We start from the raw sequence: 21,447 nt of genomic DNA on the forward strand, positions 1-21,447 counted from the left end.
TTGCTACAAGGCAACAGTGCAAGCAGCAGTGCCATCATGGAGCCCCATTTGTAGAACATGCAAAACTAAAAGAAAATCCATAACACGATTCTCCCCGGAGGAACTGACATAATCGATTTGTAATTACATAAGAGCCTCATAATTAAACTGAATGTGGTCAGTGTTAAAACAAGCTGATTGAAGCATCCTCATTCATGTCAGTCAAATTTACATTACTAATAGACAGCTACCTTATTTTTTTAGTAGTTGTTAGAGCTATCATTAGGTTATTTTTAACTTATAAACAGATCTTTTCCAGTTTGATGTTCCAACACAAAACATTATCTTGGTATTTTTATGACATAAGTTAGATAAGATAATTGTGAAAAATAAACTGAGTCATCATATCAGCATCAACTGTGGGTTTTATAATCTTATAATATTGTGCATATTTTAACATATAAGACACACCTTGGTACTTTAAGAACAGTAATCTTAAAAAAAAAAGATCTTTTCTGGAGTGAATTTATATGACAAAAATGGGAGCCTTTGAGAAATAGTTGTATAGCAATAAAAAGGCCCTGAACAGTAAATTACAGAGGAGAGGCTCTCTTTGTATTAGACTGTCTTTGTGCGAAACAAGCTAAGGTAGATACTAAAAGAGCAGGTTTCTTGTGTATACAAGTGAAAATAAAATTAAATACCACACTTCTTGAGATTAAAATAGTGTTTATCTACTGTGTGCTACAACATAGTCTGAACTAAAAGTACTGCTATTTATCCTCTTTGCTTGAATGCGACTGATAGCACAACTAACATCCACAATAAAGTGTATCTGCTGTGTTTAAGACTGACGCTTTATGATTTCCACCTGGTTGCAAGGGAGCCCTGTCATAAAGCTCTGTATGTGATCGCAGCCAATTTCAGGGACAATGCATTAAAAAGTTCCCTTTATGCAACAGTAAATTACTGTGATTACTCTGGTGGATATGGCAGAGGACCCAGGCTGACCTGCGGATTACCGTGAATCGAAGCAGCAAGGTATTAAAGGCGAGTTAGAAGGCTTCCATACCCTCAACAATGCTGGGGATGATTACACCTGAAGCGAGATTACTATTATTATTGGAGGTAATTGCGTTAAGTCATGTTTAAGGTGTATAAGCAGGAATCTGGGGCTGAGGCAAAAGCACCAGAAGGATTGTCTGAGTCAGGGAGGTCACGCTAGCTAACAATTTAGTCACTGAGATGAGGAAGAGTGTCAGTCATTCTCCGTTTCTCATTAAAACAGGAAAGATTAAGGATTTTCATATTTTACAATTCAACTCATGGATTTTTTCCCCCTCTCAGTTGCACAACTATAAAGCTGGGGTTATATTTTGTTTTGAATGATGTATGACTGTCTGAGCTTTGATGATGTCTCCCACAGCCGGAGGCTACTCCCCTGTGAACGAGTCCACTGGCCAGTCTATTGGCATCTCGCTAAGAGAGGAACTGGATGAAAGCACATTAAGTGTGATGCTTCAGCAGGGGGTTGGGCAAGGGTTGACGGGAGGTGGTGTAGATAAGTTCAACCATTTAACATACAGCATGGGAGAATAAACACTCCTCATATAGCGAGGAAGATGCAAACATATTTCTCTCTTCTACTCAATATCAATCAATTGATTAACTATTTTGGAAATGTATTTAAAATCTTATTTTGTCAAAGTAAAATAACAGGAATTTGATGCACAGATGCAGGTTTTATACTCACTCAATATCAGCAGAAATCTCTGTTGGGGAAATTCTAAAGTTTCTTTGCAAACTACACCTTAACCACTGGCTTTCTGTTGGCATTAAGAAGCTTCTTGTATATCTGTGGTTGGATATTTGACCACTCTTCTGGGTGGAGTTCATTTGAACTAATTTATTTGCAGGAGCCGACTTTACCACAATGGGGCAGACGCAGAGTTTAGATTAGGCTTAAAGGTTCTGACCCGACCCAGCCTAAACCGCGTGTCCAAACCTGATCTAAACCAACTAAATAACTAATTAGAGGCCAAAGCCCAAAGTAAACCTTGCATTTTATTTTGAACCGTTACCAGTTTAAAATCCTTCAAGACTTCTGACTTTGCTCTTTGCAGGCTTATTAGTGTAACTTCACTTAATTGTAGCTTGTTTAAGATTTCTCAGCTCCTGTTAGTTGCTTGTTGTAAATGCAGGATGAGTAAAGCGCAAATCTTATGGGATGTGTGACTGGTAAACATTGATGTTTCATCTATTTCAAGAGGCGTTTCGATGGGAGATTGGAATTATTGTGGAATTATTATGAGCCACCGTTATTTCCAAGTTTCCACCAACCAGCTGTTGATTTGAGAAGAAGTTATAGAATTTGATGACAGCAGTTCTTTATTCTGCTTTGCTTTCAGAACATTTGAAAACAAACCAATCAATACAGTACAATGATCGTAGGGTCGAAAGCCTAAATTTGGAGATCTTCAAACATACTACTTGTCATTGTGTCTAAATAGCTCAACTATGGGTTTGTCTGAACATCACAATTTTCTCTAAAAGACATTTTGGCTTGTCCATGTAAGCAATGGCATATTTCAGTGAGTCAAAGTTGTTGATTTTGGTACACTGGCTTTGGTTTAGGACTCTTTAACAGCACATGCTGATGAAAACATGTCACATTGTGGACTATAATCTGGGTTTAAAGACTTTCAGATTTGGAATGCTTAAGTCTTGGTGGTTTCTGGGTCGTTCCTAAATAATTTCCTGTCTTATGAGTGTGATAGTTTGGGTCATATGCATACAGCTTGGATGTAGCTGGGATGAAAGTGTACACAAATTAAGAACACAGATCAAAATTGGTTTAAGAATCAACAATTTGGGTTTCTTGAATGGTCTTCCAAAGGTTTGTCCTTAACAGCCTAGATATCAACCAATTTAAACCCCATCGGTTATTCTAAGCAGCATTGTCATACATTCAGCCAGAAATATGCCACATTTGGCATATTTGTACACACATTTGTATGTACAAATACACATTTGTATAAGTACAGAAAGCATGTGCTTTCTGTACTTATACTTTTACTGTGTGTGGATTCAAATAAAATCTACACATTTCACCAGGTCTGTATTTTCATTAAACACACACAGGTGATGATGTCTGGGGACCGGACAAAGAAAGACATCTAAAGAGTTCACAAGAGCAGAATGATGCACAATAACGTGCTGCACAGTAAAGCGTCTCAGTTTGAAAACATGTGAAGGAGCCATTAGAGCCTTGGGCTGTGTTTTCATGCTGAACACGCCTTAATTTATTGTGAATCTTTCTGGACAATGCCCCAAATCCCTCTGTAATCGCCCTCCTTCCTCTACAAGGATTTACCCCCCACCCCTCACTGCTATGCTTACTGTGCAACCCCCTCCCATTCCTGCTTTTATGAGGCTTGCGTGTGTTAGAAGTTAATGGAACCTATTAAGCATTTTAATAAGCTCAGCAAGTCTCGAAGAAGGAAGTCAAATAAAGCCTTTTGTGCGGGGGCTGTGCCGACTCCCCCTTAATATCTCTTCTCTTGAATGTCGGCAGGGAGAAGCACTTTGTTCTCCTCCTTCTCCTCTCCTTCATGTCCTCCTCATTTTCCTCTGCTTCCTTCTCTCTCTTAATTGAGCTTCATTAATGAACATCAGGATTTCATTATGCCACAAAGTGTTTAAGAGCAGACCCCATCTCGGATTTCCTAATGGTTGTGAGGGTGCATGGGTGGATATTTTAGCAGCCACTGAAATGTCTCTCAATGAAACTAATGCTAAACACAATACTCATGCTCTGAATAATGCCGTACACCAAAGCTCTGCATGGGCGGAAATCTCATTACAGAAATGCTGAGAAGAAAAATAAGACAAGATTGAAGAGTCTCAAGATGATAGACGAAATGTTCTGTTGTTCCATTTAAAGAACATTAAGAGCAAGACAAAGAAACTGGGTGAGGAATGGCACAAGTTAATATGATAGAGATAATGGGGAAAAGATCTTAACAGAAAAAGGAAGTGACTATTCCGGTATGTTTTTTTTTTAGAGTTTGCACTTTAAATGATAAGCAGAAAGAAAAGCCAGTGACAAAAGACATGGGTGGGAATGAGGATTGTGTTATGCATAAGCAGAGAAAAGAAAATCCAGATCCACTAAATAAAATCCAAACATCACAAGGTGCCAGGTGCTGCATCGATTCTCCTTAATGCAGTAAAGAGTGAGGAAATCAATCATAAAACGTAGATGCTTCTATCAAAAAGCTTTTAGAAAAATAGTAGTGTTTATAAACTAAAATCTATTTTCAACACCCAGAAAGCCTTTGAAATCTTTAAATACTAAAGGAAACTCACACTTCCCTGAAAAAAGAAAACACTTCAGAGAAGGTAGGAAGGATGTTATTTAACTTAATGGACTGGAGGTTTTCATATCATTTCTGTGTAAATGTAAGATACAGCAAATGCTACAGATGTATTTCCACTCGTCTGATGTGTTGGATGGGTAAAAGAGTAGGCACGTAAGAAGCAATACTTTCCTCCAGGGCATTTAAACACAAACCTCACTGCCAGTGACGCAAGTCAAGCTGAATTCTGTGTAACTATTTAAATTAATTACTTGTTGAAAACCAATGATTTGTTTTTCATCCTGCTCATTCATCCGTTTTGTAATTCTCAGATATACTCTGAGCCTCCAGAAGGAAAGAAAGGTAATTTAACTAAGCAAACATACAGTACTTGGCAAATAAAACTGTTTGCCTCATGAATTTGAATGCATTTTATTTGAATTTTATGCGCTAGGCAAACACAAAGTACCACATATTTGGTTTTCAGAATTTTGCTATGAAAATCTAAGGGGTGGCTTTGTTTAAGGACAATTTGCCTTCACAAGTCATTTAATTATTGAGTAGAGCCTATGCATTTAGTAATTTCAGTACAAATACAACATGGATTTTAAAAGCCACAGTATTTATGTGGAATTCATGTAATGTTTACTTTAAAATTTCTATCGACCTTCAGCGGACAGTAAGCTTACATAAGTTCTCATGGGGCAGCAGGTCTGCTAGCAGGCATAGAGCTATTTAGACAAGAAGTAAAGTTACATTTCAGACAGAAATGTAAAAATATTTTTACATTTCAAGGATTTGGTAGATATTTTGAATTATCTACCAAAATATTCAGATTTTTGGTAGATAATCTTCCTCCTTTTAGTTGTAATTTTCTGATGCCTTAACAGAACAATAAATGTGGAAACAGCCTGCTTGTTTGTGTCTCTTCAATGAACCAGTTTAATATTAAGAATTTAATTCGAAACATTACAAAAACAGGAAACCCTTGCATTTTCTGTTCTGCAATTTTCTCAATGACAATACATTCTTCTTGAAATTTTGGCTAACGTCTGTAAAACTGAATTCAATTATAGCATCATTGTGATGTAATTTTTCACCATTACCCTCATTATAAGCACATACATCTAACATGGCTAAAAGCAGCTTATTAGTTTGTGGAATTTATTATTTATTTATTTATTTATTTTTTGCCATAACGATAGAAAAATTGGAATACAATTTCACTTAATTCCTCTTTGACGTAAATTGAACCCCACATGTTTTTACTAGCAGGTACTTAAACTAAAACGTTCAGAAGACGTGCATCTGGCGTGAAATGATCAGCATTCCAGACAATCAAACCATAATTGAGGCAGCTTGGCTGCTTTAGGTCCTGGAAAACTTATTTGACCATAAATTCTGTTCCATACCAGAAAATCTTGTGGCACCCATTCTGAGGAAAAGAACTTGCTCGGTCATCAATTCATGACCTTAAGCTGAAGGACATTTAGGTTATTAAGCAACATAATGATCCTAAGAACACTGGCAAGACCAACCTGGAATAGCAGAAAAGGAAACTGTGGAATGGTCTAATCAAAGTTCAGACCCTGTGATGTTGTGACAACCGGCATGAAATCTCAGTACTGCTTTAAAAACCTCAAATTGGAGTGAAATGAAGCAATTATATGAAGTAGAGTTGCCCAAAATTCCTTTTCGATTGCTTGATACCATGGATGACACAAGTAACCACTGCATTTATGTCACATAGTTTGATTTAAATTACTGTTTTCATAATAAATTCAAATCATCATTTGAACATTTCATTTTACATCCACTAAGGTTATCTTTGTCTGAAGCCAACATTTGTTTGATGATTTATATGTGCAAATTTAACTAAAAAGCAAAAAAAAAAAAAAAAAAAACTTGTACAAAATAACTGAAAATGTTTTAACCCTCTATTGACACGTGTCAAACTCAAGGCCCGGCCGCCATGTCATTTTATGTGGCCCGCCCCAGCATTTTATAGGCCGATGATTGACTTAAAATAGGTTCTGAGCATGAATTGACTACAAACTACATCTCCCATAATGCAATCCGATTGTTACCAGCCAACATTACGGCTTCTCGCCACTAGAGACCAGCAGAGTCACCTCAATCTGCTTATTGATTTTCCCAGCGAATAAAACTGAGACATCGACAAGCTAACATCAAAACGTCCAAGAAAAGAAAAATCGATTTACAAGTAAGACTGTGAATGAAGATGTGTGTCGCGCTAGACTTTTTTTGCGGAGTGGTTGAGCAGCGGACTGCGCATGTTACAGTCTAATTAACTTTTGGATCGTCATTTATTTCCTCCAGACAAACTACCGGCTCCTCAAATGGATTAACACAACGTTGCATTCTCTTTAGTTTTCTCTGGTCTGTAATGGAGACTTGAATTTAACGCGCCATTTCAACTAAAGGTTTGTAATGCGCTTCCTAACCATTTTTTATTTGTAAGTATTGACGCTGTAGAACCATTTGTCTCTGCTAATGACATCTTCAATAAATTTTTTGATCCCAGGCTTAGTTTATGGACTGAACAGACAGAAACAGTTACCATTATACATTTTGAACTGTTGATTTTATTTTTGAACCATTTTTTATTTTGAAGTGTTGATTTTGTTTTTGAACCATTTTTTATTTTGAAGTGTTGATTTTGTTTTTGAACCATTTTTTATTGTGAAGTGTTGATTTTATTTTTGAACCCTTATTTATTGTGAAGTGTTGATTTTATTTTTGAACCCTTATTTATTTTGAAGTGTTGATTTTATTTTTGAACCCTTATTTATTTTGAAGTGTTGATTGTCTGAAAGACCTTAGACATGAATTGCCCCATACGGGGTTTGAACCGATGACCTCAGCATTACCAGCACTGTGCTCTAACCTGCTGAGCTAACTCACCTACCTTACAAACTGTTGAGTTTCCATGGATTTAAGAAGAACTTACATGATCTTACCACAATGAAGATTTGATAAAAGTGCTTATATTCTAATGTTTTCCAAAACAACATACATAATATTTTATTTTCCAGAGATTTTGTATTTTGAAGTGTTGGTTGTATTTTTGAACCATATTTAATTTTCAAGTGTTGATTGTATTTCAGAGATATTTTCTATTTTAATGTGTTAATTTTATTTTTGAACCATCTTTTATTTGTAAGTATTGATTTTATTTTATAGCCATTTAGCCAAGTCTCTGTAGAACCATTTGTCTCTGCTAATGACATCTTCAATACAATTTTTTGATCCCAGGCTTAGTTTATGGACTGTAATGTTAAATTAGGCACAAGTATAAGTCTGACAGTTTGTTCACCAAGTTACTGTGCTCTCTGAGAGGATCTTTGGTATAAGTATTTGACATTGTTCCATGCCCATCATTGACGTTAGTCTCTAACAAAATTTGGATCATCTACCAGGAACACTGCAAAGACCATGAGTTTCTGTAGTGTAGTGGTTATCACGTTTGCTTCACACGCAAAAGGTCTCTGGTTCGAAACCAGTCAGAAACAGATTTTGCATGTTCTATACATCACAGGTGTTTACTAAAGGTCAACAAGGGTTCTGTGGTGTCATGGTCTGTACTCAGAATCCAGGCATCTGAGTGCAAACCTCAGTTAAAATGTCCATGCGTTGCATCTCACATCATCAACTTTGGAACCTCAAACTGAAACAAAGCAGAGAAGTTCAGTTCCTGTAGTGTAGTGGTTATCATGTTTGCTTTACACGCAAAAGGTCTCTGGTTCGAAACCAGACAGAAGCGGTTTTTGTAGGTTATGCATCTCTTGGGGTGCAGTGAGACAACAAGAGCCTTCCTCTTTTGTGATGTTCATTTGCCAATCGACTTCAATGTAGGCTTCTTTGAAATCGAAGCTACTTTACTTCAATTACCAATTAGCAGTTCTGTGGTGTAATGGCATGGCGTTGCCCTCAGGCAACAAACCACATTTCTGTACCTCACATTGCTCCTTTATTTTATTTTTGGGGGTTGATGATTTAAAATACATCCAGACATATTTTTGTCCAAATATAAGAGGTATTGAGGTTCATGTGACCTTTTATTTAAAAGAGGAACAGTCCTTTTTATGAAGCGGAGGTGCATGCTACACCTTGCCTCCTACTTGTAAGTTATGAAGCATTATAGAAAGCATTATAGATCATTTCAAGACAATTTTTTTTATAATTTATATGCTAAAACTGTGTTTTTTGTTTGTTGCCTCAGGGCAACAGGGCATTAATGAAAGTAAGTTGTTTATTTTATATTTGGTGAGTTGGACCATGTCTGGTTTATTTTTGTCAAAAAAAGTTTTTTTATGAATATAGTTTTTATTTTATTTGTATTTCATTTCTCATAAACACTGTAGAAATCTTGGCATTTTAGACTCCTTGTAGTGCAATGTTGCCCTGAGGCAACAAACCCAAATCCGGTTCCGGGAGGTGTCAGGGTCCAATTTTATGATTGATATGTAATTAAGGGCCAACAAGCTCCCAAAGAATGCAGGAAAATATTTTTCCCCCAAAAAAATAAAAAAGTCATGCCATAGAGGGTTAAATTAATATTTCACAATACCAGTACACTCAAAAAATGATAACCAAAAAGAAAACAAAACACACCGCATGCAAGCAAACTGATGACACCTTCCGTTTGATCGTCATCACAGATGAGTGTGTTTATGTGCGGGTTAAATGCGCGTACATCAGTCGACTGGCTCGGCAGTCGGCTTTGCTCTAAATAAGCGATAAAGACGGCAACAACAGCAAAGAGCCGTGTCAAATCTGTAATCCCTTAAATTCCTCACATAAAATGGAAGATATGTAAAAACTGTAGGACATGTGCCCCTCCAGGCAGCAATAGAACAAACCTCAGGATTATGTACCACTGTGTTTCTAATGAGATGAGATAATGAAAACTTAGAGGTGACGTGGGGTCCTGCTGTCATGTGGAATAACTTTATCTGGGTCGTTTGAAGCTACGCTGCCTTCATTCACCCCCTCTGTTCCTAAGCAATGGTTTCTGCCTTGCAGCTATTTGCTCGTATTGTTGACTTTTCAAATACAGGCAATAAAGGAACATTAGAATGAACATGCTGTCTAAACTATAGCATCTGCCTGCTGTCACTGTCTCTGCCTGTTAGTCATGTAACCATAATCAAAATCAAACCCAACAGTTGGGCTTTTCAGGTTTATATGCGTTTGGTGCGTATCTTTTGAGCTGGCTGCTGTTTGTCCATCCATTCCTGTCTACACAGCCAACAAAAGCAGCTGAGGACACCGAGGAAAGGACTCGGTAGGTGTTTAAAATTTTAATACATCATCCCCCAGCTCCCGAGCAGCACAATGTATGCTGGATCCACAAAAAGAGGGAAGGAGAGAGAGCGAAAAAAGTTAAGTTGAACTAGATCTGAATGTTTCATAAGGAGACCGAGCCTGAAGCATAAGTGAGACTGGCATTAAGAGCGAGCAGTGGGAGAGACCGAAACAGAGAGAATGTAGAGAATTCAGATGTTTCCTCTGATGTGAATATTACATGTCATTTATCTCGGCAAACTGAAGATGTACAATAGCTCTTATTACAAGCCCTTTCCTGCGAAATGTCTCTCCTCGGGAAAATCAGAATGCATTAAGGAAAAAGGGTAAGGAACATGCAGCTCTAAATGAATCCTCATCTGTCTGTCAATACGGATCAACATCCTCCTGCTGGCTCCACACTTTTTCCCATGGTTTTAAATGAGGACTCTACGTTTGGTGTCTGCACAACTAACCGCACAGGAGGCAGGATCCACAATAAGCCTGTGTGTGTTCGATTTTGTCTAAATTAAACTTCAGAAACGGTTACATAACACAAACAGCATTACAAAGGATTAAAGCTCTTCCTAATTATGATAGGAATATGATAACAAAGAGGCTTTTATTTATGTTTTGTTCCTGAACTTCTTTGATTGTGTTACCTCCTTGAACTGCTTTAAAGTCGGAATGAAAACAGAAATGAATAGAATAGCTTTTCTTTGTTCACTTTAGCGCCTTTCAACGTAATGCTTTCTATAAACCTGCCTAATAAAGTGCAATAGATAAACAACTTAATCAAGCCTTTTAGGCGAAGCAAATCGATGTGAGTTACCTGCGCAGCAGCAGTTTGGGATGGTTCTTGCTCTCCAGGTTGCGGTCGATCAGGTCCGACAGCAGGTGTTTGAGAACATCAGTGGCGTACTCCAGACGCCCCTGCAGGGCCGTCATGATGAGCGAGGCCACGTTGCCGCGGTCCCTCATGGAGAAAGAGCGCTGCATCTCAAGCGTTCGTATGAAGGTGAGCAGGAACACTTTGTTGTTGATGAGCTGACCAAACAGCTTCAGGGCCTTCTCCACATTCTGCTGGCCGTTGCCCGACACCTGAAGACGAAGAAGGAAACACAACACATGCAGAGGTTAATGAGAACCCAACGTTATTCCCTGGTTATGACTGATAATAGAGCAATTTCTTCCCAACTATGGCGCGCTTCATAGTTTATTGGGACCAAGTCTAATGAAAAAACATTTTTCCAAGGGCATCAAAATGATCGCTCATATTTTTAAGAGACTCAGTTATTGACCACAGTCCCAATAAAAAAGCATTGTGTCTTCACTAAGGCATTTCATTTTCAGTCATGTCATGATTTCAAGAAATAAATCTAACAATGAAAAGAAATTTTTTTTCCAAGTTTGCATAAATTATTTGATGGAGTTCTTTGGATGGAAAGGTCTGGCTTATTACAAGAACATACATTTTCAAATGTATGATTATAGTAAATGAGTAAGTGAGTGTTTCAACAAACAGAATAAAAAATACACAAAGTAAAATTAAACAAAAGCCGATTTAAAAAGATAGGTTTTTAGCAGGACTATCAGTAAGATTTAATCACAGGATCTTTAGGCCCTGAAGGAAGTGAAGGAAAACTTTTGATGGAGCTATTTCTGCTTTTAAAAGCGTGTACTCCTAGTTTTTCTTTTCAGTAGAAAGTACTCCTGGCCCTCTGTATAGCTTTTATTTTATTTTTCTTGAATTTTGCCTCTATCTGAGTTTCTGCATGTCTGTGTTTCATTCCAGTAGAAAATACATCTGGGTGAGTGGTTCTTTCTGCCTGTTCTTCCAGTTTCAGTGCTGACAGTCCAGTGACGTGAGGCTCCTGACTCCTCTGGAGTCAAATATTAAAATATATTAAACCTAAACAAACGTTTATGTTCGAGTTTTGACCTAAACTGCCACATTACTTATTTTAAAAGCTTTTAATTATGCCTTACTCAATAACAAACTGTTCAATAATTTAATGGCAAAAACACACAAAAGAATAGTCATTAAAAGATCAAAATTATTATCTTACTACATGTGTTTTTATTTGGTTTTTGTTGGTTGAACTTGAATTTTGTTTTCATTAAAACTGAAAATGATCTCACCAGCCTGCGTATGAGCATGTGACCTATCCTCCTCCACAAATAACCCTGTAACTCAGTTGTAAAATTCCCTCTTGTTTGCCGTGGTGTTTAAAAATTTGCCTGCATTAATAGAGATAATCACCAAGGAGGAGGGCTGCCATGCAATGGTTCTATTCCAACTGTATTTTTTGTAGCTTTCCGATTGTTTTCAGTCTTTTCAATGCACAGAAGAGTCACATCTGTTGCCCGTTGTGCAAATGGGGTTCAGCACTGCCCCCTATCAGTGTGGCATGGTACTGTTTGCCTCACTTTCCCCATTTTCACAGTGCCATCAGTGGCAGTGAGACACAGTTCATCACTGCCTGGTCCTGTAGTTCCTTCCATGTATTTGAGCAGAAAAAGTGTAAATTCAGCAATTTTGATCATGAAAATGTTGAACTGGACTTTCTCTTTGTATGTACATCTGACTAAATGATTATGTTATATAACTGACCCGGATTGAATTGTACTATATATATTTTATATCGGCACTGAATGAGATGGGGTAGTAATTCTTTATTGTATTTTTTCCATACCCATCTACTGGTTTAAAAAAAGTTTTAACTAAGCCCGACTTAAACCACTGGACAAATGTTGATCTTCAAATAAGATATGGGTAGCGATTATAGATCTCCTTACAGCGTCCTTATCTGAACGCGGCGCATCCCACAAAATTAAATGCTGCAAATATCTGGAGAACCAAAGTCATTTCCCAGCGCTGCCATCCCCCCGTGAAAAGGAGCAAAAAGTCTTAAACGGACAGTTTTTATCTCAGTGGAAGAGTCCACACTCCTACTTGAGGAGTGGGAATTATTCACTTCATTACCCCTCATACTGCAGCCACTGGTGGATGAAATAGCAATGTGCTGGGACCCTGTTTTCCATGAGGGAGCCATGAGTGTGTGTGTGTGTGTGTGTGTGTAGTCTGGCCAGCAAGACTGACTAAGCATGCGTGTCAGACCACAGAGTAGGAAGCATAACTGGCAGACTGGTATCCTTTTCTCCCACTGAGCAATTCTGTGGTTATGGAGGCTACGCTACAGCAGGGATGGTGACATGAGACACACTGCTCAGCTCTCCTTGTTTCTTTCAACCTTACTCTAACTCTGACATTTTTTAATGCATTAGCTGCCTTTGTGTCTCAGTTATCTTTCTTCCTATTTTTTTTTTTTTTTTTTGTTCAACTTCTGTAGTTTGTTACCTCCAGTTCTCTCAGGACAGGATGATCCTCAATGCCGGGGAAGAGGACTCGCATGGCATATGTTCTGTAGTCCAGATGGGGGATACCGGCCCTGTCGAGGTCACTGGTAAGCTCATTGATGTCTGTCTGCAACTCTGCAAAGGCTGGTAGAGAGGGAACAAAAAAAACAACAACTGAAAAACAGACCAGTTTGAGAAATGCGTGAGAAATGCATCTTAGAAATAAAACTGCTCCTTAATCCCCAAGGACCAAACAAGAGAATCCTTCTTATCTTTATGGTGCTTACTGCCCACATGATGAGGATGACAGAAAGCTCAAGATCATCCTCACGTCAGAGGATCTCAGCTTTTCACATCTCTCTCTTTAAAAAAACTACACACTCTCTCTTTCACAAACACACACACTTGCGTCTATTTTCCCAGCTCATTTTTATCTCCCAGCCAGTAAATTGGCTAAAGCAAAGGCCCCAAAAGATTGTGTCGTCTCAGTGTGAGGCTACAGGTGAGCGCCAGTTAATTGGCTCCATCCTGACTCAGTCTCGTTGAGGCCCAGGGCCCTTCTGCTCGTCTGGGCTGCCCTTGGGGAGCCTCCCTGCCTGTAGCCTATCACATGAACAGCAGCGGTCCCCTAACACCCTTCTCTAAACCCAGTTATACCATCTTAGTCCTGGTCTCCTGGCCTCACAGTACCCCTGCGACTTGCAGGGACTTGCAGGGGAACCTGGGCACCTATCTAAATCCGGCCTGCGAGGCAGGACTCTCCTGGTCGCTGCTAATGGTTAAAACATTAATCTTCTCCTTTCCCTAGGCTGCCTGTGTGATTTTCTCTGTTTGCCTCCTCTGTGTCTAGCCGCCTGTCTGTCATTTGACAATTGCTCACATTTTTTTTCACAGCTTAATAACACTGGGGGAGCTGGTCAGGCGGCGGCTGGAGGGGATAGCTAACAAGGTTTTCTCTGGCTGATCAAATCCTCTGGAAAGTGCAAGAGATTGAGCTAATTTTGCCATCTTAATGAGTGGCTATACTGTCCCTTCCATTACTGATTGTTTTGTGCTTGTTAACAGTGATAACTGGAGGTCAGGTGGAGGTGATTAGGAGTACTGTCTGCATGCAGAGAGTCAGAGTTCAAATTAACTACTGGGACCTATATTTATCCTGAAACACAAGGGACCGAGGAGTGTTTGACAGAATTAAGCGCCTAACAATAGAGACACTTACAATCAATTTCACAGCCTTTGGAAGATTATTGGATGTTCTTTTTTGAGTAAGGCTCAGTTTTGTTTCTAAAAGTCAGAGGTCAGCATTGTGTGGCTAAGAAGATTGCACAAAAATTTTATGAAAAAAAAAGACATTTTATATCAAGCCTTCACAATACTGAATATCTTGACACTATGTTTTAAAAAAGGGAATAGTCTAGTTCTTTATGGAGTCATGTTGGGGTTACTTGGACTAGACCAGAGTTTTTCAAAGTGGGGGCCGTGGGCCCCTGATAGGCCAAGAGAGGGTGAAGGAAAGAAAATATAAAAAAAATAAAATAAAATAATAAATCAAATCAAAAAACTCAATCCAATAATTTTTCTTATTATATGTGTTTTTCAATTATTCATAGAAAACATGAGTTTAAGTAATTAAAATCTGATTGTGTATGGGTAGCGTAGCAAGCATAAAATGGACAAGTCTGAAAAAAGAAAAAACAACCAGCAGCCAAAAAACCCTAAGACGTCATACAACTAAAAGCAAAAGTAATGAAGCAGCATTACACTAATGAGTGCCGTAATTATTGAATATTAAATAAAAGTGATATAAAAAAACATTCTAAAAGTTGATGTTTTGTAGCTTTTGTAGCATTGTGGGTTTGGAAAAGCATCCCCTGCCTAGAAGCTAATGTTGTTTGTGGGGACATGACATGGAAAAGTCTGGGAAACCCTGATCTGGATGATAAATACTTTTGAGCCAGTTTGAGTCGAGGCCTGTAGACACTTTTCAGAATCTAATATTCTGAATGCCAACATCTAATTTAATGCATGATGGGTCGCATGCAGTGGAAACTAACTAAATCTGTTGAAATAAACAACCAGGATGACTCACTGGCCTAGATTTGGAGATAATTTAACAGCATTAATTTATGAACACAAACCGGCAGTAAATTACTTACTGTACATTACTCTCGAACACACATTTATGCTCATGTGATTACTCTATCGTCAATGGAAACGTGCTCCTCACAACCCCTCACTTGCATATGTTATGGAACGGACGGTTAAATGATGGTGTATAATTAGATTACGAAGGCCTAAAAGGTCCATGAGCATTCTCATTTTAAAATCAGGCATGAACTCTGACTGAGTTCAGGCTGTGCGGCTCTGACATCAACCTTCTTTGCATTCCAAAGCGACGCGGGACTCCAGGTTGTCCATCTGCATCTGCAGGCGCTTCAGGGTGAGATCGTTCTCCCGCGACTTCCGCTTGTAGGCGATGAGTACGAGGATGACGATGATGAGGAGGAGACCGCCACCTGCTGCGATGCTAACGATGGCGGGGAGGGTCAGGAGGCTGTCGGACATGATGTGCACCGCTCCTGGAGACACGTGGAGGCCTCCAACTTGAACCTGTAAATAGTTGTACATGATTAAAAACTACAACATTAATTGTTTTTCTTGTGTCTCGATGACATTTGAATTTTTTTTTTTTAAATTGCCTTGCATCACAGTGGGATCTTCATGTAGAACCCTAATTATTGTAAAGCCAGAGTGAATACTGTTGGCTTACACTGATGCCGAGTGTAAACACACGGCTACCTGTGTGCTGCTGTTGAGAGGGAATTAGCGTGGGCCATGCACTCAATAACTGAGCAGGCAAGTAATAATAATTGCTGCGGTTTTAGCCGGAACTTTTTGACAGCCAGAGCTGCCCTCCCTTTTGACCCCATTCCCTCAGCTGCATGAGCAATGATGAGAACACAAATAATAGAGAGTAAAGGCCAGGGACTGAGGAAAAAAAATACAAATACAGGGATACATGGAAAGTGAGGGTCAACGAAAGATACAAATGCAGAAAGTCAAACGAGAAGAGAAGGAAACAAAGCAATACTGACCACAACTTTGTATTGGCCTGTGAGGTTGGGAGGCTCACATAGCAGCTGGCTCTCAGACACGGTGACAGAGCAGGGAGTCTCGCCTATCAGTACGGTGTAGTTAAGCTTCGCCCCTCCAGACGCTGGGGGAATCAGGTTTCTGCCCTGTAGGCATACAGGGAGAGGCAGAGAGAATAAACTCAGACACACAAAAAAACCCAGACAGAAAAAGAAAAAAAAAAATCCCAGATTTTATATGAGCCCAAAAAAGCCAATCTGCCATCTAATTACATTCCACTGGTTTAGACCCAGCTGGTGCGAAATATGGTTTTAGATCTGACATTGTTAGATGTTTCACAGTGCAGCAACAGCAGATGATTGAGACAAATGACTGAATTATATTACCTGATGCATTCTGTTACCAAGAAATAACAAAATTATTATGGAAATTAGCTGATGCCACAATCCAGTGAAATTAAAAATACAGACAAGTAACGTTTTGAACAAAGAGAAATGACTTACAACTGTCTTCTGCTTACAGGCACAAGCCCATCTTTGAACATTTTCCTCAGCAAAGGAGCTAAAATTTAAGAGAGGCTGCAGTTTTTCTGCTATTTTTTCAATTGGTTTTAGGTCTGAACTTTGACTACATGCCTTGGTGCACAGCATTCTCTTGTAGCTTTTGTTGTGTGTTTAGGGTTCCTGCTGGAAGGTGAACATCTTTCACAGTCTCACATTTCTACAGGCTCCAACAGATTTTCTCCCAAAATTGCAAATTATATGACAACACCCATTTTTCAATCAGGGTTGAATACAGTTAAGCTCTAAAATCTTCTTATTGAAGTTTTATAGCATGCAAACTTGTGAAAAAGTTTTTTCTTTTCCTTCTTCTTTACCTTGAGGATGATTGGTGAACCAGGCTTTTGCTCCAGGATACCTGAGGTGCTGAGGGATTCAAAGAAAGGGTTTGGGTAGTATACAAGGTTGGTGTTGTTGTAGACCAGCAGCGCCTGGACGTTGTTGAAGATGAAGCCAAACTCATCCGCGTGTTTCACTGCGTCCAAACCTGGGAGGTACTCTGCCATGAGGGAGGGAGCAAAGCAGCTCATGGCGGTGCTGTTCAGCACTTTGCACACCTACGCAGGGAGAGGGTATGAAACAGAGGAGGAGCATCTTTCATTTTTTGCCGTGCAGCGTACACATTAAGCAACAAAACAGCCAAGAGACTCTGAAATCAAGGTGTGATTTAAACATCTGCAATAACCAGATTCTCTTCTCTGGCTCAACAATAAAATGCTAAGCCTCATCCTTTCTAAACTCATCTATTTCTAATAACCTAAGCCGAGTTCTTAAGTAACACACTTTGTTGCCAGCATGGACTCCACAGGGAGCTAACCAGCCTAATAATTGACACATAAAATCTCAATTCTTTTCAGGAAAAGGAATTTACTTGCTGCCATTAAATCTATCTTTATTGTGGAGGAAGCCTCTATAAAACTGGAAATAAATTGCTGCTATTGCCTCACTGTAAAACACTTGAGGACAACATCCACAAAGGATGGAGGCACCGCTCCTCTGTCTCCTCAGGTAGAGCTTGAGCTATGGCTCTTTTATTACTTCTCTCCAGTTTGCCCAGATGTGAGAGCCGCCTTCCATCCATCCTCCCTGGCTCAGCAGCAGAGGGAAAGAGGAGACAGGATTGATTGCAGCACAGCACTCTGCTTACAGAGTTTTCTTTTTTATCTCCTTTCGCTCCCTTCCAGCTCTCTCTCTGGGGAAAAAACTTAATTAGAGCTAAATATCATCAAAGATAGCGAACTGCAGCAGCTACCCCGCCTCCTACCTGTTGTCTGCTGCTGTGGAGAAAGCGAGGGAGATCGATGCAAACTCATCTATGTAAGGTACACCGATTGGATTTTGCCAGCATGAGGTAAGGTGAGCTGCAGGAGCACAATTGAAGGAAGGGACTGGCATCTTTACAAACAAGACAAGAGTTTTCAAGTATCCTCATGTGCTGAGATCAGTGCACTTCGATTGCAACTAATGGTCACTTCGATAAGCAATTAATAGGGCGGGTGGATGGCATCAAGGTGTAGAAAGGTTTTACTTTCAAAACTAAACAAAAATTTCCAGTCATGCATTTCCTACATTAAAAAAAGTTCTTTAAATGGGATGCAGCAGAAAGACCCGGAGTAACCAGCTTCCTGTCTCCAATCACTGAGTGCAGCTGGCTGAAAAAGAATACACACTTATCTTGCATATGAAAAGGACAACTTTGGCTTCCGGTTTGAACATGTTTCTGGTTGTGAAACGCATAAGTCAGCATGTGGAAACTAAGAAAACATTACTGTTATCAACACTGTGCTGTTGTAAACCTACAGTTGGCTAGATATAAGCCAGATGTCTGTTATGGAGCTTGATGCTGGCTGGCTTTCTGAGCAGATAGCCCTACTAATTGTAAAAAACATATTAGCAAGAGGAAAAAATATTCAGCACAATAAGCGCTGTAGACCTAGTTCAAAACGTTGATGTTGTTTTTGTGTTTGTTTGTTTGCGCTTTAGGCCAGTTGTTATAGTAAAAAAAATTTAAAAAAAGCAACATGGCAATACAGCGGCTTTGCTTAATTGGTTGAAGCTGGAAGTCAGAATCTCAAGTGAATGTTGTGGGTTTCTCACCAAACATAAAAATCCAATATGGCTGTCTTGATTATATAAATTAAAGCAGCTAATTTTCATAACATCATTTGTATTTAAGATATTCAGTTAGCTTCATTTTGCTTTTGTTTGGGTCAGTTCCTCAGCGGGAATCCCAAGACATTCATAGGTTAGCTCAGAAACAGCTGAGTAAGGTCCAGTCTGGACACCTTGTGGAGGAACCTCATTTTGGTTGTGTGAATCTGCAATCTCGATTTTTCTGTCACTATGCAGAGCGTGTGACTACAGATGAGGGTAGAAAAATACACTGACCTGCAAATCAAGAGCTTTGGCTTTTGGCTCAGCTCTATCTTCACAACAGACAACTCTAATGAAGCCAAAAGAGCCTCATTATCTGCAAAAAGCCTCATTATCTGCAAAAAGCAGACCCAATGCTTAGGCCACTGAAACAGATCTTCTAAACATCTTGGCTGCACCTACAAATTGTGACCATAAACATTATAAACAAAGAGCAAACTTGTCCAACTTTCACAAGTAACTGAAACGTAAGAGCCTGTATCATATAGATATTTAACATTTTTGTATAAATACTGTAATATTTATGGTATTTTTATTCAGGGTTATTATACTGTGAGAACTTTATTCCAGCCAATGCCTGCTAATTAGGGCTCTTTAAATGTCTTTATATCATATCTATTAATCTCTTGCATTGCTTGCGATCGTTAAAAGTAAATTATATTCCCACTGCTGTGCATGGATAAAAGTAGTAGTAAGCAAGAGATGCCTTGTTTTTGCTTAATTATCTGTGAATATTTTCTACTATTGAACTGCATTATCAAACAACTGAACACTATTGCTGCACACAATTTGTGACATTTAAACTGTTTTATCAACCTACATCATATTATTACAGCTCCAGCAGAGTGTAACTGCAACAACAAGCTCTCGCTGCTTGGAAATTACTTTCCCTGGACTTGGCATTTTTCTATTTCCGTTTCCCACTTTTACATGCCGGAGTAGTGGCAGCAGCGCATGACGAGAGCGAGAAAGATAAGCTATTTTAAAAATAGATTGCAGAGCCAGATAGGTCTCCTGACACACTTTCAGCAAGTTTTTTTGGTTGTGTGAAATCACATTAACAACTGAAAAGTTATGAGAGGAGATGAAAGTTAATGAAAATTTTACACTAGCTTTTCAATGCATGGACTCTACTTTGCAGTGAACCAGAAGCAAGTAATGTAATCTGTACCATATTGTTCCAGAGCAACAAAAACAGACATGTATGCCTGTTTTTGCAGTTCACTGCTAGAACAAAGCAGACTGTTCAGCAATGGTTTGTAACTGTAATTCTTATAGTGGACTTTATCATTAGAAAAGCTGTGTCATGATATCTATAAGGTTATCCAAGTTGTTGTGAGGTTTTTTTTTTAACATATGGTGTGACGACTTTATGTTGTAGGACACTCAAACGGGGCATATGAGTCAGTCAAAGAGTGTCTTATGTTGATGAGTAAAGAGACAGTGGAGGTTTAACGTCTGAAAGTCCTCCGGTTCAGCTCGACATGAGCCTCGTTCTCGCTGTTGGCATAGTGACATGTTGTATAGACAAGCCCAGATGCTCCGGCAGGATCCTCGTGACTGTAACATTGGAACAGCAGGACATTTGCAAGTCAACTAAAGCTCCGACTACCATCTGCTCTGCCGGAGATGGATACTGTGCTTTTTTCTTTTTTTTTTTCTTTTTTATTCCTGTACTGTCCTTGTGCGCCTTCCAGTTTATCTGAAATCCTTTCCCTTCACTGATTCCTGTCAGGAGTCAAAAACTGCAGCCATCATCATGTAGGATGGTTTTTAGAATTCCTTGCTGTTAGGAGTGGGAATCCAAAGGGACGAGTGATGAAAATAGACACGCTCGTGTTTGGCGCTGTGGGACTGGATAAAGAAAATGGGACACTGCGATTCCTCTCTGGATGAGGCAATGAAGAGATGGATTTCAAGACACAGGAACACTAACAAACAATAATAACATTTCATGAATAGTCTCCACTATTTGGATCAGCACTGCTGATCCAAATATGCTGATCTCAGCTTGATTTGTGATTGTCTGGTTAGAAACTAAAAAAATCTGATCTTTTATCAATCAGTGAATGCACCACGTGGAAGAATAGAGAGTATGAGAAGAAGACTCAAACTTGTCTATTTTCACAATCAGTCAGATGTTTAAAATAAAATCTAAGGATGAGGAAAGATTTTAAAACCCATTTAAGAAGGGACACATGCTAGATTTAAGCTTATAATTAGCTTTACAATTTAGAAATTTTCTAAAACAAATGACTATATTTTTATTTATTGTCTTGTTTGTATTTGTTATTTTATATTTATTTCATTATTTACCATTTAAGGCAGTGTTAAGGATCTTAATTATCCAGTGAATACAAATAGAAATTGCTGTTATAGTAATGCTAGCTATGCTAACTGTGCTAATCATAACGCACAATGCTAAACGTCATTTAATATGTGAAGCCTATTATTATTACACCAGCTCTCTGACATTCAAGCAGCGTGACATCGCCTCTGCTCCTAACATTAACAATTAATGACCACTTATGGCATAAAGGCTCAAAAAATATTTTAAATACTGTTCTTATATGTTCTTATGGGTCTTAAGGAATCAGAACCAAACCAAAGTTTGCAAAAATTGTTATTGCTTACAA

General features: G+C 38.8%; 1 protein-coding gene across 1 annotated transcript in view; it reads right to left on the minus strand.

Annotated features, from left to right (window-relative positions):
• The window catches only part of plxna2 (plexin A2), a 216,764-nt gene that overhangs the window by 25,180 nt on the left and 170,137 nt on the right, over window positions 1-21,447 (minus strand). The window contains exons 18-22 of the mRNA XM_088007157.1: window positions 16,975-17,214; window positions 16,100-16,243; window positions 15,380-15,614; window positions 13,006-13,148; window positions 10,477-10,745 (exon numbers count right to left, since the gene is read on the minus strand). Of these exons, the coding sequence (XP_087863283.1) occupies window positions 10,477-10,745; window positions 13,006-13,148; window positions 15,380-15,614; window positions 16,100-16,243; window positions 16,975-17,214 (1,031 nt within the window). The remainder of the gene's footprint in view (window positions 1-10,476; window positions 10,746-13,005; window positions 13,149-15,379; window positions 15,615-16,099; window positions 16,244-16,974; window positions 17,215-21,447) is intronic.

The sequence above is a fragment of the Poecilia mexicana genome, unplaced genomic scaffold (assembly GCF_051168715.1).
Source record: "Poecilia mexicana isolate PSO_F unplaced genomic scaffold, ASM5116871v1 scaffold_7, whole genome shotgun sequence".
NCBI lineage: Eukaryota > Metazoa > Chordata > Actinopteri > Cyprinodontiformes > Poeciliidae > Poecilia > Poecilia mexicana.